This window comes from Copidosoma floridanum, unplaced genomic scaffold (assembly GCF_036245765.1).
Source record: "Copidosoma floridanum isolate Cflo_tuat_1 unplaced genomic scaffold, Cflo_Japanese_pri ptg000020l, whole genome shotgun sequence".
Lineage (NCBI taxonomy): Eukaryota > Metazoa > Arthropoda > Insecta > Hymenoptera > Encyrtidae > Copidosoma > Copidosoma floridanum.
In genome coordinates this window covers 24,350,046-24,373,698 of record NW_028321897.1, presented here as the reverse complement: position 1 = coordinate 24,373,698, position 23,653 = coordinate 24,350,046, and the positions used below count along the sequence as shown (strand labels likewise).

The following is a 23,653-nucleotide window of genomic DNA, read 5'->3' as shown; positions in this document are numbered from 1 at the left end:
AGGCAAGAAAATTTTTCCAACTTTTGACTAGCCCCATGTTATCAAACGTTTGATTTATCAGTTGAAAATGCATAGATATATTTTCGTACGTGACAAAGTTATTATGTCTTAGAAAGATGTATTAGATACTTATGAGGTAGGTAGAATGAATTCCTCTACTAAATTACCTGCATTTTTAAGTGATAGACATTTTTATCCAAATGACTTTGAGAGTATTCAAGTAAAATTAGCCTTTCAACTTCTTCACAGACGAATGGCAGCTGCTTTAAGAAGTGCTGGTGAGGAGGGTAGAAACGGTGATGAAACCGGGTTAATATCAGACACGTGAGAACAATTGGTTTAATTTGTAAAGCAATTGGATGCTGTAATTAACGCATGTTATCCATATAGATTGTGCAACGTAAAAAAAAGCGCCTGTTTTCTCATCTCAACCTGGAAATCCAAAAGTGCCTCGAAGAATTTGTGCAATAATCTAAAAATTGGTTCATCCATGCAGAACGCTTGGGTAAATGTGGAAAAATTGAGACAGTCAGTAAACCGCCGTGTTTCATTGGCCTATCTTTAGCTGCTAATTGTTTATTGCAATTGTTTAAAGCTTTTAAAGTAGAGTTAAACAATCCAGAGTTTAAGTAAGCAACTGATCTTATCACCAAGATAACGTCGAGCATTGTGATGTGAAATGTGAAGGTAGAGGTGGCTTAAATCTTCATTCCACTTACCGTGTGTATCATCTAACTTTTAGACACATTATGTCAACCGACTTTATTGCCACTCGTTAACCGGGAAATTTTCCAACAATAGAATCAAATTCATAAATAAATACGAAACATACTGAATGTAGTGATAAAAATATTTACTTGTAAGCAGCTGTTGGAAACAATTTACCTAATTTAGAATTTGCCGAAATGCAATAACTGTTGCAAGCAGGTGAAATAATAGAAATATTTTCACCCATAAAATTATCGACAAAAGTGGATTTTAAAACTAAAGGCATGTATGAGAGAAATTTAGTTACTTACTTGAGTGGTTATACCGGTAAAAATGCTTAAAAAAATAGCAAATTTCCTGATTGTAAAAAGATATTTGTGAAAACTGTGGATAAAGATGTTACTATTGATGAATATTACACCAAATGCAGAGAATACACTCATATGGACGAATTTTTATCAGAAATCGCGTATTTGACAAGACCCACAGATTTTTTTTCTGAAGTTATTTTTTGTCAGTGCTTATAAACAATATCATGCAAGTCTTTGGCCTCAAAGAAAACTACTTGAGTGTCTGATCGATGTAGTAGAAAAATTATTAATGATGAATTTCCTGAATGGTTTGAGAAAAGTAATCCGTACTATCAACATCGAATTGATGCGTTAAAGTTTTTATTGAAAGTTAAAGTATATGGTACTACTCAGGAAAATAATGAGAAACGTAGAGCAGAAGCAAAACTGTCTATTAAAACAAGTAGTCGCAAATTGAAAACAAAGAAAAATTCTTAATTTGTGTCTTAGCATTAAAACTTTGTATAACGTAAAAAAAAATGTTCGAATATTAATTACAGGATCTTGTAACACGTTTTCTTAAAAAAAAAAAAAAAAAACTCAACTTACATAAAGCACTGAGTTATACAGTTATTTTTTACCAGCTATCAATACATTTATAAGTGATAAATGTGTAATTTAAATAAGTGAAATTTCGTCTCATGTTTGGTGTCAAGGCACACTTTAAAAAATTATAAATCTATTTTTTTTCTGACATAATTTATGTGCTCCTTTTATTCTTGGTTTTTTATCATTGGTAGTTTTTCGCAAATAATTAATTAACGATTAATTATAAAAAGTTAACGTATAATGCCTAAGAGGCAGCAAACACGAATTTAAGTGTCATTACTATGTACTTCCAAACGAGCATGCATGAATAAGTATGAATGAACAAAGGTTCAGCTGTAAATATGTACTTTGGTGTGTCTTTACGTAAATATGTGTATATGCGAATATGTACGTAATAAAAGTGAGTTTTCTTGTGCCTCTGGCTTTTTTCTCACGTAATGATTGTGTTATTCTTTTAATCGTACCTTACATTTTGACATCTGCATTAAATAGCTAAGAAACTATTTTATTATAATAAAACTAAAAAAATATTTCGTAGAATTAGAATGAAAAGTATATTTATTCAAACGCATCGGAAAGAGAGTGGTTAAAAAAATAGAAAAATTTAGATAAAACAAGAATAAAAGAAATTCAACTAAAGTGACGAATTGCACTGAAAAAAAAAATAAAGAAAAAAAAGTATGCAATCAGTTGAAATTGATCTCAAGATTGCAAAATTATTCGAGAAGTGGCAGAAGCCTTAGACAACTCAGCTATTGTAGCTTCGAATACCATTAATCTGGAAGTCACAGATATTTATTGATAACCCTCGGATCTTGTCCTACAGTTCAAATTAATTATAATGAGAAAAAATAGTAAATTAGTGGTTATAGCTACTGAACTGCCATCTTTAAATGAAAAGCTACATATTTAAAAAAAATAAGTATTAAAAGTATAGGAAAAATAATATGAATTAAAAAAAAAATATCTTAAAATCTAAAGTTTTCACGAGTAATTATGAGCATTTAGTTCCTCGATATGAGTAAATAAGATTGATAGAGTCAGTAGATTATATTATATACATTATATACTTGGTAACGATCAAAAGAGAGAAAACCTCGTATCGTCGCTTGCTTTGGCTGTCCGCTTAGCTACATATATAGCTATAGCTAACATCTCCTCTCCTCGTAGGCACTCCTTCCACGTCTCTCCAAAATGTGCGCCTGTGTACTTATTTTCACGCGAATCCACTCCTCTTTTTGTAGGCACACGCTGTTCGATACGAGTCTCGCACTCTCGTAAAATGTCCGCCTGGTTCGATGGCTGGCCGCGGTGGGTCACCCCGATGAGTGCTAAAAAGTCGTCTGACTTCGTAGCATTGGCGTTAGCAATCTCCCTACTTATCTCTGCTTTGCACTGCAGTCAGTACTGACTGGTACGTAATGAGAATATCTGTAGATTTGTACATGGCAGCGTTCGCCCGTTTGTGTCATGGGTTATCTCTTGTACAAGGCAAGCCTAAAAAAATGTCACTTTAATACTTGCTTCATAATCTTGTGAGGGAAAAAACTATTTACAGCTGGTATGTATCTGACCAATGCTACTGATAAAAGTCTCTTGAAGATTGTACTAACTGGTAGGATGCATGCCAATGACATAAGAAATTTACACTCATAATTTACTGTACTTTTTTTAAGATCCTTACTTGCAAACACTTCAAAGGGTTGGAGTGAAGAACATATTTCTCACAACCGTCTTTAAAAAATTTTAAAGTCTTTATTTCCATTATATTAACAACACATTAAAGTTTCAGAAATCGTAGCAACACTGTTTTTGAGAAATAAAAATCATAAAATTAGAATATTATACACAGGTTCTTATGAAAATGTTTTCGAATTTTTACCTTTTTACCAATAACTTGGAGAATATTTCTAGAAATCTTTAAAAAACTAGTATCTTATCGGAAATAACGATTACAATAACAAATTTAAAGGTTTCAACCATTTCTGTTCGTATATCTATATATACATCAGACAAGAAATAAAACATTGCTCATAAATCCAATTATAATGTATTATCTCTTTATTGTCTTACTTATTGGTCATCTTCTGCTACACGATTTTTAATAGCTCGCACAATTCATCAAGAATAATAATAAGAAATACCAATTTTCAATTTAAATCAATTTTTAATACTGACTGTACCACCTCAACCCCCTTAAGAAAATATAATATTTTACTTTCTAACACATAGTACAAGTTTCAAACGTTGAGGTTTTTATAATCTACACAACATGCTATACCTGTTGTATATTATAGATGCCTTTTATTTACAAACTGTTAGGTTTGATTGTAACTATAAACATAACGTTTTATTATTTTGCCTTTAAATTTGGTTTTTACGTTATCTGGATGAAATTATGTTCTCAAAAACCTTTTTTTGCATTTAAGGTAATATACAAACAAACACTTGTTTAACAAATAGAGAGATTTTTAGGTAAGTTTGAAGTTTGACCTTGGTGTTTATCAAACGTTACACGCTGAGTCAGTCAAGAAGTAGTTAAATAATTACGTGGATCCATTTCCCAAAATTCTAAGCTAGTTGCACAAAAATTTTTATAGATGTCTGCCATTAGAAGAAGTAAAGATTAAATAATTATATGGCTATTTAGTAAAAGTATAAATCCAAATAAACTAACACAATTTTTTAATTCTTATCTTCTTATTCTAAGATATGGTTGTTGGTAAACTTGCTCTAAAAATAACTTCTTGATAGTTGCCTATCTTGTTTAAGTTTTCCAAGAAGCAAACATAACTATGAGAGAATATTTTTTATAAAAATTATTCAATAAGATGCGTAAAACAGATTTTTTCAATTGAAATATTTTTATTTTATCTTGATATTCTTAGAGTAATGCGTATTTTGGTAAAAACCAAATTATACAAAACCAATGTTCAGTGGATGCTTTGGTATAAGATTACAAGGTTCTATTTCTCTGACAGATACTAAACGTATGTACAAACCCCTATACGAAACGGTATATTAAATAATCAACTACAATATATTAAAGGTAACGCATTTATCTTTGAACATAGAATACAAAATTGTAAGACAAGGTTGGCAATGAATATTTAAATGTTTAATAAATGTTAAATTATAAGGGATTATATTTAAGAATAACAGTATGATAATATTTTTAACCTCAGACTCTAGCCTGTTTTATATGGTCGCAAACTCATTTTTAGTGGCTAACATCTGCAGTATTTAAATAAAAGAAAGTTTTGAAATTATTAAAGAACCGTTTTTATGCGTAAATATTTGGTAAATTGTATACTATAGATAATTAGTGAACAATAAATAAAATGTATTGCAAACATAGTAATGTGTATGCATGATAGTTTTCAAAAAACAAAATTAAATAAACTGTTTTTCACATGTTTCTAATTTTTTTATACGATGGAATACTACCTAATCAATAAATTTGATTTCTAAATGGATCCACGAGTAGGTTTCCTCATAACATAAGAATGAAGGGGGTAAGTTCAAGACTAACAAATAAATAAAAACCTAATGAATATACACAAATCTATGGAAAAACTGCTTCTAAAAAAAGTTTCTATAATTTTTTGAAAAAAATAACTAAATTATATGAATCATGCATCAATGTATGTGATTTATCATATTTTAAGAAAAAAAAAAATTATGAACAGTAAATAAATATTTTTCTGAAAAACAAGTTGGGGCCACACTATTTAAAAGTAGAAGGTATCATTTTTATAGTTTCTCTAAATAACTGAAAATAGAAACGTTATTGTTCTAGTGAGATCTAAGAACCATTGAAATAAACGTATAAAATTTAAATAAAATGGTGATTTTTAGGTATGCAGTAAAGCTTGATAATAAATGAGAGAATTACTGAAACCGTAGATGTTGTTATACTGCGCATAACAGCGAGTTTTAGTAGTAAAAAAATTAGGTAGTGGCACTGCGTTTATAAAAAAGTAATGCATATCATAAATAGAGGACAGCATGTACATTTCAAATTCTCGTGACTGCTGTATGTATGAATAATAATTATAAATTAAATATTTTAGAATAAATACAACTAATACAAAAATGTGGAAGTTAGAGAGCAAGAGAAAAAAAAGGAAAAAGGAAAAACACATTGCTCAGTACTATTGTAAGATCCACATCTATTTTTTACCCTGAATAACCGAGACACATTATGGATAATTAAACATTTAGTTTTTCTATCCATTAAGTTTTTTGAATAATTCATTATTTGATTATAAAACCGTTAGTCTGGCGTAAGTATCACACGATACAGGCCTTCTTTTGGATTAATTAATAACAATACATACATTCATTTTGTAAGGTTGATTGACATATATAATATTATGAAGATCCCTGACCAATCTTAGCACTAGATTTAGTGGCTTTATCATCACAATTTAAGCGGTGTTTTCACATCATTTTACCTGTCCTGGCATCTTGATTTAAGAATTTAGTACCTGATTTGTTTCATTATAGTTTCGTAATATCCTGATTTATTAAATCCAATTTATTTCATGATTTTTATATTGACTACTAAGAAAATAGCATAATGTTTAGCTTTTCTTGTCTTTCTCTCAAAGTTAATATTGAAACAGTTCTTTTCATGACTGAGATCCATTATTTTAAACTTTTCTTGTAAGCTTTTTTTCACCTTGTCTAGCTTAGGTATGTTGTTGCTTGCTATTCACATTTTTTTAACATGAAAGTTTGTAATTAAAAGATTGCTATCCCATACTCTTTTTTCCATTCAATTCACCGTATTATTTACTGCTTCAAGCCATTTGCATGTATTTTTGAAGTCAGTTACATCTTTTTAAGTTACCAGATCTTTTTTATTTCAGTAAGTAAGCAATGACTCAATAGTTCTTCTGAATTCACAAATTTTATATAAAAACGGGATTCACTATCATATCTTGAGCCTTTTATTATGTATTAGTTTTACAGTACATTTTTACACCTTGTTTCATAAATATCAACGTAGCAATAAAAGGAAGAGACTTAAACACTTTTGTAAAACAGGAGTCAACAAAAATTTTTGTTAAAAAAAAGTCAACTTAAATTACGTTAAATGAGCATTACACTCGAATTCGGGTAAGAGAAGCAGTTAACTCAGAAGAAATCTTATTTATTTAAGTTTCATCAAAACATCACTGATATTTATAATATTAACATACCTAAGTAAGTAAATAGCGACTTCTTAACTATTTAATCAATAAAAGAAGTATTTTACATTATAATACAGGACTAATCACTCAGACTGTCCAGCTTACTATAACGTAGCACTGTTTACTATAATCTTGAATATTTAAATAAATAAAAAAGATTTGTAAATACCTTTTAATATAAGTCAAACTTATACCAGTTTGATGTTGTTTTAAGCGTGGATATCATATGTACAGCCTAATTACATCAAATATTTTTCAAAAAGGATATAGTTTTTGGAGGATTTTTTATTTGATTTTGTTATAAGTAATAAATAATCAACTATCTTTATTATACATAACCAATAAAATTGAGAAACGCAAATAAATTTAATTGCTAGCTACTATTTAAAAAAGAAATTCAATAAAAATATAACAAGTAAATATAAAAATACCTCTGGTGTCACTAAAAAAAGTTTTTGGTGATAGAATTATCAAAGACGGAAAGTAGCAAAATAACGACTCATGTAGTTTTGTTACTTCTTAAAACAAATTTTTATTCATTTATATGTATCATATACTTAAAGGGAGAGCACGATTTTACATTAGGCATAATTTTTACATAAATTATCTAATATATGGTACATAATAACCCTTATGAAAAAAAGTTAATGTTTGCGATTTCAGGTCGCTATGTTTCTTAGTAAAATTTATGTATACTGGGTCTATCCGTACGTTTGATAGATAAAAAGACTAAGCAAGTATATTCAATAATTAAAAATTAATTGGAAATAACTAATTTTAAAAAGATTCGATTATTCTTCAAAAGTAAGATCAAGCTAGAGTATCAAACACTAAGAAATCACCTCATTTTTAAAGATCTAAGGATTTCTGCAGGTCAAAAATCATCATCCCTGAATCGACAAAGTTTTAAAATCCAAAAAAAAAACCAGATTCGGTTTCAACTCAGAAGATTTGAATCAACCCAGTTAATCTATTTTCACACTTTTTAAAGCTTCTAGTGTAAGGTTTCGTAAATTTTGTCACTCTTCTATCATGTTCCATCTAATTTAAAGCTGTGAAATAAATTTTTTTTTCTCAATATGTACTCGTATAAGTACCACCCTCTAATTTTTTTTTTTTTTTTGTATATATTTTCTTAAAACTAATATAATACATAATAAAATATGGTACAAAATAATAAATGACTTGGTGCCAATGGAAAATCGGAGATCTCAAAAAATTGGCCCACACACAACTATTGGAGTAAGTGGAATTTTACTTCAAGAGCTTTCGGAGGTGTTGACATGGACTTACCAGGTGTATTAAAATCTTCTTACTTTATAGGTAATTTTACATTGTTACTTAAAGATAAAAATCAAATTTGGGACCAGTTTTTGATTTGCAGCAATCATTGTATCCCTAGTGACAAAGTAATTTTTTTCTATTAGCAGTATTTACTATAGCATTATTTTACATAAAATAAGATAATGAAAATTGCAAATGTTAGCCATTTCATCTCAAGGTATAAACTTAAACTACAGTCCAAAATGAAAATATACTTTGTTGGTGTAGATTCACTAGACTTAAAATTAAAAGTGGACATTAGATGTGGCTTAGGACTAAGAGTAGGAAATCAAGATAATTTCAACGTTCCCAATACTGCAGTAAGTAAGAAGAATGTATTTTAACACTTGCTAAACCTCTCAGTGCAAACTGCATTGTTATAATTAATCCTGCTTTGTTATATCGAACCTAGATCGAGTTTCAAATTAATTTTTTACCTACCACGATCATGAGATTTATGGCAATAAAGTAATTTTTAATTGTTTGGTACTGTAGATTTATTTCACACTTTCACGTTAAAAGAAAATTTCAAAAAGTAAGTAATTATAAATTATTGATCGTTTGTTGGCGTCACTCAGGACTGTCTGATGGGCTCCTGTTTCTTTTAGCTAGTTCTATTTCCTTTAAAGCAGTATTCAGGATTCTTTTCTGAACATCCCGTTGGAAACTATCTTTTCTGTGTTCCCTATAATTCAGAGATTTAAATCACTCCTTCCAACCTTTTGTAAACCTTTGTATTTGAAAAAGTAAGCCTTGTCTAACAACCTCAGGTGCTTTCAGATGTTTAAGAGCACCTTTGAGGCCTTCCTTAACGACGTTTGCAGAATTTGCATACTTTTCGTTAATAACTCCAAGCGTGTTTTCGATCTCTCTTGTTGCAGATTTAACTTGCTTAATTTCCTGGTTTCGCTTGATCATCAATTCTACGCCATTACTTTCCATATAGGCAAGATTTTCTCGAGTCTGATTGTTAAAAATAGTCGCATTATTTTTTTCGCTGGCGTCGCTGCTGACACTAGGAAGACTCCTCCTTCTCTTTTTCTTGAGTAATGGCCATGGGACATCTAACAGTCCCTGCTGGCCGTAAATATCATCTTTGTGACCCCCCCAGAATCCGTTGGGCCTACGACAGTCACCCGGGCTTGCACCGAATTAGAACTGCTGGCACAAGTGTTGTCACTACAAAAAAAGGAGACATGCCGATAAAAGCTAAGGAGGTTAAGGATGCAATTGCATTCTTAAAACAAGCTGAGAAGTCAGTAGCTATACAAGGATTGGTGGTAGGAGACAGTAAAAAGGTGACACTCAAGGTTTAGACCTAGATGATATAGTTAAAGAAAAGGAGATTTAGGAGACTTTTTTTACAACTTTCAAACAACAGAGTACAAAGTTCAAAGTTATGCTTCTCAAACCTTATATGAGAGAACAAAAAATAACGCTTATTACAGTAGCTGAACCCACAGTAAAACATGTGGAAAACTTAGGCAAACTAAGAATCGGCTTTGTAAGCTGCCAAATCCGGAGAAAAATTGCAGTACCACAATGTTACAAATACCTGGGATATGGATATATCTCAGTAGAATGCAAAGCAAAAATTAGTCCAAGCTTTGCTTCTGGTGTAAGAGCTGCAACCATCAACAGAAAGACTGTTCAGGTCCAGCATAGTGCTTTGTATGTTCAACGACAGACAACAAGCTCGAAGCTGACAGTTAGAGCTGCCCTATATTGAGAAGAGTACTAGAAAAAGCTAAGAAAAAGGTCCAAATAGAACGCAAATGAGGCAATAAGGCCCGGAGTTGGAAGGTAGGCTAATGAAGACCCACGCTGCTCTAAGTACTTATACCTATCAGTAAGGGAAAGCATCAAGCTTATAGTGGTGCTTGTTAAGTAAGCAGCCTACTATAAGGCGATAGTCAGGGTGCTTTTTCTCAGGGATCCCCAGTCCTTCTTAGTACTCCAAAAGATTAGCACCTCTAGCAAATGGTGGTGAGCATGCTCGTTAATGCTGTGAGATGCGATGGTCTCCCTGATGGCTCCACCCTTAAGTAATGCTAACACGGTTCTGGGGTGGAACTAAAGCCACGTGGCATGGGGGGAGTTTATCAGGTATGGATGGTCTTATAAGGAAAATTCATCGAATTTCACACTACTGCTGTCTCTAAGGTGTGCCGCAATGCATTTCCCCTCATTCCAACCAAAATAACAATACTTCTACTGCTACAGCTACTGCTACTGCAGCTGCTACTTCAGCTACCCCTTTACGGTATGCATAACCTTGTCGAAGGCCGTACGGTTTGCAGCTTAGGTTGGGTAAGAAAGCTCTTATCTGACAGCATACCTCCCCTATAGTGTATAGTATTAAGTGGTGGTCATAACATTTTTCTTAAATACAGGTATAACAATGTCACTACTCTGACAGAAGCAAATGCATGAGGTTGTTTCGGGTTGTGGGTGGCGAGGTTTTTTTTGACTGGCGTAGTGAGCCTGGTGGCGAGTAAAGCCAGATAAAAAGGCTGGGATAATGCCAGGCAACCATATCTGATATGGCTGCAGGCCTTGTAAACTATGTAAATGTAGTGGGCTAACTTATCTAGGCTAACTTCTACTAAGGAGGCTACATGGCGGCACTTTTAGTGCATTGTTTGAACTAGCTCATAATGGTGGATTTGCTGCTTTGGTCGTGGGATTGTATTCCTACTGCTGGTCGCACTGAATTACTTGTAGATTGCCTGTATTTACTATACACAATCACTACCTTCACACATTGTATACAACGCCAGGGCAGTCTCCGTGTGCGGGATTGAAGGAGAGTGGTGACTCCTAGCCAGACTGAGCAAGTAGCACCCTTCTTTGGAAACAGAAAATGTTACTGCATTGGTTGTTATCTCTTTTTAAATGTTTATTTATAAAAAAGAGGTAGGGTTGGCCTTTACCACACAGATTTCGTGGAGGACCACAAAAACGCTATTTCTGGACCACAGGGATTGTTGTATTTACCAATGCCTTCATTAGTTAAGGAACGACTAACAAGTCTCTTGAGTATTGGCAGTAATGTAAGTAAGGAATCTAGTATTACTGTCTCTAGTAATCAGACAGAAAAAGAGCTTGACTGTATGGAAAGGGATAATGGAGATCTAAGAGCAAGGCAGAGCCAAGAGATCAAGCAAGTAAAGTCTGCAACAAGAGAGATGAAAAAGATTCTCGAAGCAATTCAACGAAAGTAAGAGAACATGACAAAAGTTTTCAAGAATGGCCTTACAAATGCTCTCAAACATCTTAAATCAGCTGTTGTTATATGAGAACAACTAATTGTCAAGAAGAGTACATCAATACACAGTAGAAGAAAAGTTTTGTATTACTGAGTTACAGGAAAAATAGAGAGATGATTTCCGTTGGCAGGTGCAGACAAGATCTTTTAACACTGCCCTCAAGAAAATAGCATGAAGGAAGCAAAGCAGAAGTCTCTTAGCAAGCCCTAAAAAATGGCAAAGAGCAGTAACTTTAAACAAGAAGAGAACTAGCGATGGTGAGAAGAAAGAAGTTTCTGCTTCTCATAGCAGTGCCAAAAAAAGCTTCGACACGATGACAAAAATCCTGGTAAAGGTCGGATAAGGTCAAACATTGCTGGGTACTTAAGACAATGAAGACAATATTTGACCCTGAAAAGACCGGTTTAGTGGTCTAGAGTGTTTTTACCACCAAAAAAGGAGACTGTTTTTAAAAACCAAAAGAAGTTAAGGATGTTGAAAAGTTTTTTTTACACGTGGAAGAGTCACTAGCAAGCCAAGGAGTGGTGGTTACTAATGCACAAAAAGGGATACTGGAGATTCCAGATTTTTACAGTATTGTCGAAGAATGAGAAATTAAGAGATTCATTGAAAAAATTGAAAAAAACTAAAACCAAGATCTAAGGATTGAACTCCTTAAGGCGAATAGAGCAAAGAATGGCGTTCGTAACTCTTAACGAAACAGTTGCCAATAAAGTCGAGCACACATGCTGGGCCATGATTCAGTTTGTCTTCTGTCGTGTTAGAAGAAGGCTAGTGGTATTTAGGTATGTTAGATGTGTGGGGTATGGTTACTTATTTCATGACTGTCAAGAAAAAGGTCAATCAAATTTATGCGTCAAATGTGGAAGCTGCAACCCCCGCAATGAAGACTGCAGTAGTACAGCATGGTATTTTTTGTGCAAGACAGGAGATACAGAACACGAAGCTGGCAGTAAAAGCTACCCAATCTTCAGACAAAGGCTAGAATAAGCCAGAACAAGAGCCCAAGTCACACAAAAGTAATAAGATTTAATTCTTCAAAAGAATGTGTGCTAACGTGGATCCTTGTTACGCTAAGTACACGTCATCGCTCTTATATATAAGAATTTTCATGTGCTGGTAACTGACATGTATACATATATAACAGTTAAAACTTTACTTTTTCTTTTTCTTAAAACAATAAACAGCATTTTCGAAAAACTTTTTAGCGTGAATTTGTCATTTTCTATTTTAATCCTAATTAAATATGCTAGAGATAGAAGGTTAATGTAAAAAAATTTTAATATGCTTTGCGCAACACTTAGAAAATTAACGTCAATGTCTTGTATCATAACATCAACCATACATTATCACTTTGCATTATGTGATTCTTGATACAGCAAAACTAAATATGAAAATTCCTAGCTCAAGTTAATAATGTAACTGGTAGGAAACCTTTCTTAAAAAGCTTTGCGTGTATCGTTTACCATATGTATTTAGGGAGTTAAGCCATTCTCGCGGAGGAATTAAGGGTCTTATGTGTACGTGCACAAAGTGTCGTAATAATGTCTGACGTGTTAAGTGTACATCGCATAGCCTTATTGTATGATATGGGAGATAAAAATATGGAGTCATGGGCACAATAAATCTCTTTTCATTAGGAGTATCCTATAAATTTAAAAATTGGAGATCTTTCAATTTTTCACAGCATGTTCACTGTACTGTACTATTATCTGTACACAATAATTTGTGCATACATTAGCACACCTTAGCTTGGTAATTTTTCCTACAAGAAAGAAAGTTTGAAGTTAAACAGTGTAATAGCATGAGTTGTTGTTAGCTCAATATGGTAACAAATAATAATTAAATATCTTTGATAATCTAATCTTTTTTTGCTAATATGTTAGTCATTTATAGTCTAATGCAAATGTTATGCTGTACGATGTGAGAAAATCATTCTTGTAAACAGTATAACACATTATTTGCACGAGCAAAACAACATTTTATAAAATACAATTATAAAACGTTTAAGGAGATTTGAACGTAATTGTGAATTCGGAATTTCAATACATCTAACTTGTTTCATATTTTTTTGCGTTCAACAGTAATTCTCGTGAGGATCACTTATAACTATAACTAGTGTAATTTCAGTTAATTGTTTTTTTTTTGTTTAAATAAAGAAGTTTACTTTTTAATTGCCAAGCAACAAAAATTTCCTGAAGTTTAAAACAAATCTGTTACTTTTATTTTAGTAAAATTATTAAAAATTTTTCCATTGATTTTACATTTAAGTGTTCCATAATAGTACTTCTGTTATATTCTATAAAAAAATGTGTTGTGCACGCCTATAAAACAAGTTTATGGTTAAATATTTCTACAAAAACTTTAAGATAATAATTATAATTGACGAAAAACTTTTGATGCAGGTCAGAGATTTGTATCTGCATCCGGATCCATTTTCAACTCAGAACGGACTTTTATCACCATCATTAAAATTAAAACGAAGCCAATTGAAAGCATACTTCAAACCACAACTCGAAGATCTGTATCAAAATTTGAAATAATAAAGAGTTTCGTATAAGTCCTTCACAAACAATTATTTACAGTTCCAAAATTATCAAGTATCAGTAAGTATTACCAATCGTACTTAGGCAAGTTTTACTTGAATACACCTATTCTTTAGCCATTCTAATAAAGACATCATAACTGAAAGACATATTCTGAATTGTGAAATCGAAGTAGAGTACTCTGAAAGAAGTCTTGATTTATGTGTGAGTTTCTCTGTACTTATACGTCTATATAATTAAGTTATATGTCAGGATTCCAATAAGGAACTTCAAACATATCTTGGCCAAATTTTCTCTGCTTAAGAATGTTTATTGCCACTGTAAGATAAAAAATTAATTTCATGAAATTTTTAATTTAAATTTTAACAACTTTTTTCGGAAATCAATTTTCAAAAATCTATTATCCATCTTCTTGTCATTTTTTCAACAAAATGAAAGAAAAATCAGGTACGTAAGTTTGTGGGTGCAACTAGTTACTTTTGAAAATTTAGTAATATGTGGGAACTAAGTTTATTAATTGAAAAAAATTTTTTTGCAATACATAACGGATTACAAATACTAAAGCAAGCCATGATCTTGAGATTCATATGAAATAGACTAGTAGAGCTTAATCCGTCACTTGATGAGCGTCTATTAATAGCCGTTATTGTTTACATCAGTCGTAATCGCCCGAGCCTTGCAGATAGCAACGTTTGTTATGATCAAGGTGAGTTGAGGGAGCGCGGTCTTATTTTAGTTTTTTTCTAATACCTGTTTCGATTGTAGTTGAACGTTCGTATGATTACGATTTGGGATGTTTTTACCGGGGATTCCAGCGAGCTTATATAAGAAAAATAGAATTACTTACATAAAAAAAGAGAAAATTTTGATTAATAGTAAAGAAAAAAAAGCGTGCGCTTCATTGGAGTTTACTCTAACTTTGTAAAACTATTTAAGTAAATGGTTAATTACAATGACGTTGATTCGTTTTTAACATAAAGTTGTTGCTTTTTCCTATAATCTGTACCAATCCTCTGTATCCATAATTGAGTGCCTTAGGTCAATAAAACATAACTTTTCAATATGTATAACTATATAATTTAATTTTTTTTCCTCCAATATCTAATAATAGTTTTAAAAATATTTTGTTAATTAAACGAATAGAGATGGTAATAAGCTTAAGAATACGAAACAACGACCAGAAATATAATGATTTATTACTTTCTTGTATAACCATGCTTCTATAAATATTTAAAAACTGTAACAATCTGTCTAAAATGAACTCCTAAAACAATTAATTTATTACCAAAACAGATATTCGTATCACATAAATCACGTACTGTTCTTTCAACTATTTCTAAGGCTTTTTTTGAGATCGTAGAAGACTTGTCCCATAGAAATAAATCTACTTCGTTTAACTTTTTTATAAGATTCAAATTCTGGAAACGAACCTTCTACATTGTTTCAGTCTCATAATAAAAAAAATGTCCTATGACTGGTTTTTTCTTTTGAAAGAAATATTGATACTATACCAGTTCATGCCATAAATGAAGCTTCTCTTCGACGAGAAAAGAAATAATAAATTAACGTTCTGTATACAAATGTCTTTTCTAATCTTTGTAGGCCATGAATAAAAAAAATTTTATCTGTTGTTCATATATAATTTAAAAAATTATGATTTCCGATAAAAGAGATTTATTACGGCCAGAGCGTATACTCACCATTTTTTCATTTTTAATACTTCTTGGAATATTTTTATTTGTACTCATTATAAGGCCTTACTACCATCACGTATTGGAACGTTAAATTGAAGTTAAAAGATAATGACTGAAAATGTTTCTTAAATTTTATCTTTTTGGATATGTTTGGCAATTAAAAACGAGGCAAAAAATTATCTTAACAATTCATGAAAAGGTATTTAATAAATTCACACTACTACTGTTCTTATATATATATTTATGAAGAGGTGACTTATGCGGATAATTACATGTACGTAAGGGTAAAAATGAGGACAAAAGTGTGATTGTGTGGACGTCCGCATAATTCTTCCATGTTATTGATATATATGTTAAAAGCACCTACAGTCTGCATAAGTCAGTATGTTTAAAACTTATGCAGACTCCACATTCATATAGAATACATACTCATGACAGTGTAAAGCTATGCGGGCTGTCTGCATTACTATGATTTTGTCCTCATAATAACCCTTTTTTATACAATAATGTCCGCAGACCAACCCCTGATAAAGATACTTATATAGGCTTTTTTTTATTTAATACTTGGCAACTATGGTATGTAAAGAAAAAACTTGTCTTTAAGCGTATACTAATTATCTTCTAATCATTTCATCATAATTGTTAAGTAAATGTTCTAGAAGGTTGTGGATTAATAACTTTATAGATGTGAATACTTAAATAACATATTTAACAACAGAAATAAGGATCATCCAAGATTACAAGATCTCCTTTTTCATTATTCTGAGAGAATCTACGAGAGCGTGCGTGCATGGCAGCGGTCATAATTTGTCTGCTTGTTTTGTATCACTGGACAAATTACATATACATATCATTATGCACACATCGCGTTTATGCTGCATAGTAGATGTCACAAGTTACATGTTTTATATATATTTACTTATATTCTAACAATAATGATGACTAATCTTGTAATTGTTATATGCAAGGTTGAAACATTATGTTTAGTGAATCAGCCTAATGTATTATAAAAAATAAGTTGCCATAAAAATAGCTTTTTCTAAGCAGGAAGAGCAAATCGATAAAGACTTCTTGATACATTTATTGTTCTTAAGTTGAGATATCACATGGATTATTACATTTACTTTCAAGAAACGATAGAGCCAAGTTGTGGTTTTTTTTCACTGTTTGGATTCTCTAGTGAATTATGACTGATCAAATACACTCATTTAATTTAGTAAATATAAAATACGTTGATTTTTATTACAAAATGTACTTTCAAACCAAAACTATACAGAAAACAAAACCCTTGTATTGTATAGCGTACAGATCTAACTTTTGAGTGAAAGTAAATCTCAGACATCAACAAGTTAACTCTTCATTTTTTTATAGTCCTAACGTAAGGGTTTTGTCAAGTGCTCAAAAAAATAAAAAATTTTTAGCAATTGTATAACAGAACATTATGTACAACTCATCTTTAGTCAAAATTCGTAGAATCAGTAAGTTGAACAAATTTCCTTTATTATTTTCATTGAAGAGAAAGAACGTGTTTGTAAAAAAGTCTGGTGTAAGAGATGCAAAAGTAGAAGCTTGCATCTGTAACTGTGGTAAATATTTACCATTAGCATGATGTCTATGCAGTATGATATTATATAAGTATAAAAAATATTAATTTGACGAAAATTTTCTAGAAAATAATGTAAGAAAATTTTCAGAGTTAAATCAAAAAAATAGATAATCATATAATTATATTGATAGTAATGATTTTAGGGTAGTGAATATGTACGAGGAAAAAGTACTGAAAAAAATGATAATAGTGATAATAATAATGATAGTTAGTGATAGATTATGATAATCATACATAGCTAGAAGTTTAAGTTTGAATTACCAACGGACATCTCAATGAAAAAGTCTCGAGTATTTTACTCTTACAAGGTCTTAATTTCACTACTTCGTAACAACTGAAATGTAATTAAGGAGAACACTGTTAAAGATTTAATGAAATTTACACACAGTAGATACAGCCTTGAATTAGGAATAAGTGAATACACAAAATAAAAATAAGCGTTACGACCCCTGTAAAATTACTAAGTGACCTTAACATAGAAACTAATAGAATTATGTATTAGTACGATGGATTCAATGAATGTATCAATTACATATGTGTCTGTCTTGCATTTAATAAATAAGTTTGTTATTATTACATAAGATAATACCGGGCTTTAAATAAACATTAAATAAACACGTCACAAATCAAAACTTTCCGCTAATACATTTTGGCTATTTAAGTTAATGGCTCCCATGTGTATTATATCTTAATTATATGTACAGTAAATTAACAGTATATAAAGATATAAAGAACTGATAGGTGCTTACTAAGATACTTAACTATTACAGTAAGAGAGCAAGTGAAAAAAGTTTATAACGCAAAAAACTTTAGCATCACAGCTGAAACCAAGAAATTCACGGTGTCTTCCATTTTTTTAAAGGGATTTTAATTTCATTTTCTTCAAGAATTAGCTTTAGCTAGTTCTTAAGATGTGTACTCAAGGAAGCATTCAGATTACAAAACGTGTTCTTTAAATAGTAACGTCACATTTATAAAATCTATGGTGTAAGCATCTAACTATATGTTTTTCTAATTTGGTACTCCATCAATATGACTACGGAATGTATGACTCATGCCTATACACTTGTAGAGCTATGTTTTGACTCGCCACGTAATAATTAATTAACAGATACAGTTTGTCAACATTCCATAATCTATGTGTGTGTAGTATAAAGGTTCCCATAACATTTATAAGGTTGAGATACCAATTTCTATGGTTGTAATTTCTACAGTTGAGATACCAAATCTAAAAAAAGTAAAGGCAAGGGGGGAAGCCCCTAGCCCAAAATAACACCAGAAAAGACTTTGTGTTGGAAACTGCAGCACTTTTTCTAATTTTCTTTTTGTTTAAACAATACTGCATACTTAATTTAAAATTTGGCGCCTTATTCTTTCGTACCAATTAAGATTACATATGTCTTGCAGTAGTAGCCAGTCAGTGCGATCCTATACGTAACTGTACCAGAAACTCGATGTTGCTGTGGTTACAGTGAGTTGGCGTTGCAAGCCAGTTAAAACAAAAGTATTTAAGAGAACACGAGGTATTTTTTTGGCCATCTTGCCCTTTTTGACTCTTTCTACGAGCGTCCAGAAAGTGCACTTTTGGACGGCTGTACTGCTACTGGTTGCCTTCTGAACATCGGAAGCCAGTTTTTGCCTTTGTCGTCGGCGCCATCGCTCCTATAATCGTTCTGCGAGCCCCTTTGACTGTTGCGTGCTGCTTCTGCCTGCTCTGCTGGCCCTTGTCGTTAGCAGCAATGCTGCTCTGCTCGCTGCCTGTTCCAGAATTCACGCTATATTGGTGCTGCAGCTGCTGTACCAACTCTGCGTGTTTTAAGAAGAGTTGCGAGGACCTGCGTTGCAGGATCTGGTAATGGTTTGAATATTGAAACGAGGTATATTTATGGCATACAGTTGAACATTAAATAATATTTGAAATCGGATACTTTCGTAATTATTGGTCTTAACCATAAGATTTCAGTACGATGCTTCTTACTATATCATAATTATATAATCTATATTCAATGTGAAAAATGCTATTTAAACCTTCTATTGTACTAAGTATATGCGGCATAGCTGTTGCTAAGCAGATATAGTATTACACCAATTTTTTTCTCGACTGGCTCAAGTTTAACTGCAACATACCGTTTTTATCTCTTTCACTACTAACATTGAATTTACTAGTAAATTTAATACTTGATTGTATCAAAATGAAAGCCTTGCATTCTAAGCAAGTTACTTTGTCAGAAAAAGATTAAAATGATTTCAGTAACTTTAAAGAATTAACCGTCGATCACGATTATTTTTAAAAAAAAGCAGTTTGATATCATTGAGGATCTTTATTATGGTGCCTTGGGTAATTTTGAAGACTTCATACTATCTGTGTTTTCTATCCGCGCTTTATTGCATAAAAAGATGAATATTCCTCCTATTTTAATATACTAGCATCTTCGCAATTATTTGGAAGAAAAAGCTTCCAAATTGATTAAGAATATACCCTCGTGGGAGATAATTATGATGCAGCTTGGGAGGCCATTATGGGCTACTACGATAAAAGACGTCGTCTTATCAAATCTTATTTTGTGACCATGATTAATTGCGCTTCAATGAAGAACAATACATACTCAAAAATAGAGCATATATCCGAGAAGATGATTAATTCCTTAGACTTTCTTCTTTCTTTGAATCGGCAGGTCAGCAACGCTGATTTATTCATTGCTTTGGTTGAAAGTAAATTCGATTCTCACACCAATCAAGACTGGCAAATCGTTTTTGGTAGCAGTTTCAATCCTCTGTCATTAACACAACTGAGTAAATTTGTATCTGCTCAAGTGATTATTCTTGAGTCCTATACGAGTAAGAGCACGGTTTCATGCTCATCCAATACAGATAAACCCAATAAGTCGATGATGGCCAAATGCAATTCACACAGTTATCAGATCACCTTAGCTGATACCAGCAAGTGTCTATGTTACCAAGCCTCTCATCTTTTAGCTTTGTATAAGGCTTTCAAGTCCTTATCGAGGAATCAAAAATGAAACCTTTTACAGAATCATAAGTTGTGTCCAAATTGCTTCGGGCCTCACAAACATAGAGAATGTTCTTCTTCCGAGTGGTGTCAGCGCTGCAATAGAGACCATAATATCATTATGCATGGAGACTCAAAAGGAGTAAAGTCCACCCAAACCAATAAAAATGCCTCCATTGATTTAACGCACAAAGGATCAGCTCCCATATCCCTGAACTCGAGTATTAACTCACAAGCGTGTAATGTTATTCAAATAAGTGCACCTAAAGTGCTCCTAACCACTGCACTTATTAACGTGTGTCCCTCTACAAGTTTTTGAGCTTTAGTAAGCGCACTTATAGAGAAATGCTCTCAAATTTCTCTTATAGCAAAATCGCTGTGCGATTAACTGCAGTTGAAACAAAAGCCTGCTAATGCCACGTTGTCTGGAGTCAGCGGATCCGTGTCCTTGGTCTCAAACCAAACAGTTCAGTTTTCATTCGAATCCTACTTTAAATCAAACTTTAGACGTTCTGTTAAAACTATAGTCGTTCCCAAAATCTCATCGTATCATCCACTCATAGATAGCCAGGTAATAAATCTAGCCCTCTATGAGGATTTAGTCTTGGCCTATCCTGAGTACTATAATCTTGATAAGATTTAGGTCTTGCTAAACGTTTCAACCTATGTCACAATCGTCAATGGCGAAATCCGCAAGATATCTCTAGACATGTCCATTGCCTCAACCGCTCAAATGGGTTGGTTACTCTCTGGGTCCGTTACTTTAACCCAAGGTGCTGACTCAGGTGGAAAGGTTCTGATCATATTGAATACGGAGGAGACACAGCTCAACGACTTAGTTTTAAATTTTAGGTGGTGGAGGAAGTGACATTCTCTGAAAGAATCTTGAATAAGGATAATCAAGCATATAAGGAATTCTTGTTGTGAACCCATTCACAAGACTCAAGTGGCTGATACATAATTGAATTACCTTTTAAGTCTGTGCCCAATATCTGTCCTTCTTTTTCAGAACAGTCCTTTCAATCAGCTCTAGCTCTGTTTCTTCGCTTATAGCGTAGGTTCATAACTAATGAGCCTCTACGTCTGGCTTATGATAATTTTATGTCTAAATGTACTTGCTAAGGTCATATTAAAGAACTTTAAGATGAAGAAGCAGTAGCCTATTACTTGCCTTACCATGAAGTCTTGAGAAATAATAAGCTCAGAGTAGTGTTTAACGGTTCGATGACTGGAAAATCTGACATTTCTTTGAACTTTTTACTTCACGTCGGTGAAAACCTATTATTAAGTCTGTACGATATTGTTCTTAAATGAAAGTCTAATGAATTCGTGTTTATTTTGGATGTAGAAAAGATGTTCAGACAGATTTTAGTCTCCCTCGAATGTCAAAAAGTCCAAGCCATTCTTTGCCGTGACGATAAGAACTTACGTCTAAAGACCTTCGTTTTGATGACAGTTACAGGATTGACTTGCTCTCCGAATTTAGCTATGCTAGATCTTCAGCAATTAGCAACTGACTACTCGGATACTCACCCTTTAGCTGCTTATGTGATTCGTGAAGAGTTTTATGTTGATGACTGTCTGTCAGGTGGACATTATTTTAAAAAAGCGAGATCTAAATGCATTTAACTGTACGAATTAAAAAAGTTGGGTGGCTTTCCCTTACATAAATGGCAAGCCAATCAGACTAGTTTGCTTCAAGATCTACTTGTCAAGTATTCATCTGACAAGAAGTATCTTAATGACAACGAAGAGATCATTTCAGTCCTCGGCTTCTATTGGAACTCTAAGTCGAATTCTTTCCAATTTTGGATAGATGTCTCACAGTCATTTTATCCTTGGACCAATCGGCGACTCCTAGCGCAGCTGTCAAAGTTTTTTGATCCGTTAGGATGGCAAGTGCCTGTCATCGTATTCGCCAAGATTCTTTTTCAATCCTTGTGGCTGACACAGTTATCTTAGGATGATGAGTTACCTTCCTCGGGCACCGATCCTTGGTTACGTTGGCTTATTAAAACACCGCTACTTAACCAACTCAGAATTTCCAGATTGAATCGCTATGCTATGAATAATAATTTGACTTAAATTCACGGTTTCGCCGATGCTTTCAAAGCTGCTTATGCGGCTATAGTATATCTTAGGGCTTAGCAAGGTAAGGCTACTTACGTTTCTCTACAGCTCACCAAGACCAATGTCACCTTCATCAAAGTCCTGAGCATTCCAAAATTGGAACTCTGCGCTGCTCATTTGCTAGTCAAGGTCGTACAACGCTTTGTTGAAGTCACTCAGTTGAACTTAGCTCCTATACAATTGTGGTCTAATTCAAAGATCACGTTGTATTGGGTAAACGGTCTTCCTTCACGCTGGCCGGTGTTTGTAGCAAACCGATGCTCATACATTCATACTCTGACTCCTCAGGTTAAATGGTACAATATTTTAATAAAGCAGAACCTGGCTGATCTAGCCTCCCGGGGCCTTTTCGCTAATCAGATTCTCAATACTCAGTTACGGTTTCAGGGACCTAGCTTCCTTCAAGAACCTAATCCTAAATATCCAGAGCTTAATTCGGGTTTAATTAAGAAGTCGGTCTCTGCGTTAGTCAATGTAAATAGTTCAGATACTTTTTTTAGTCTTTTAAGTTGTTAATATTCCTCTTGGAAAAAATAAGTGCGCATCACCACCTACTATTACCTGAGATTCTTAAACCGTTATTTATTTTAAGTTAAGCAAAGGGAAATTAACAAGTTCTATCGTGTTAATATTGTTACCTCGAACCTACTCTTTATTTGCTTATCAACTTAGTACGCCATACCGTCCTTTAGACCGTCTACTTCAGAGCTGGAGAATGCTCGTTCCTTTCTCGTGCATCAGCATCAAATACTTTACTTTTCTGCCAAGTTTACAGTGATGTCAAAGGACTTGGGGCGCTCTTCGGCTGGCCTTTTAGCTTGACCCAATTCCAGTCGCTTGCGTCATCTTAGACCTGTGCTAAAGAAAGGACTAATTAGAGCCAGCGGTCGTCTTAGCAATTCGCTACTTAATTCTGACACTAAACATCCGATTATTCTAAGTGGTAGGGGTCATCTGACGCGTCTCATCATAGACTACTTTCACCGTTTAAGTCTTCATAGAGAAGTTCAGCTCACTCTTATTACTCTGCGTCACAAATATTGGGTTCTTCTTGGCAGACAAGTAGTCAGGACCTAAATACATTGTATGCCTTGTAAAAGGTCTTCGGCAAAGTGTCAAACCCAATTAATAAGCGATTTACCAATATCTCGAGTGATTCCATGTCTTTCTTTTCAAAAAACTGGTGTGGACTATGCCCGACCGTTTCCGATGAAGATGTCTGTACATAGAGGTAGGGGCACATTGAAAGGCTATGTAGTAATATTCATTT

General features: G+C 32.9%; 1 protein-coding gene across 3 annotated transcripts in view; it reads left to right on the top strand.

Annotated features, from left to right (window-relative positions):
• The window catches only part of LOC106641739 (long-chain-fatty-acid--CoA ligase 5), a 705,145-nt gene extending 691,108 nt beyond the window's left edge, over positions 1–14,037 (top strand). For all 3 annotated transcript variants that reach the window (XM_089593848.1, XM_023391596.2, XM_089593847.1), the window contains one exon: positions 13,803–14,037. In XM_089593848.1, coding sequence (XP_089449974.1) covers positions 13,803–13,940 — 138 coding nt within the window. In that variant the 3' untranslated portion in view covers positions 13,941–14,037. The remainder of the gene's footprint in view (positions 1–13,802) is intronic.
• The last annotated feature ends 9,616 nt before the right edge of the window (positions 14,038–23,653 follow it).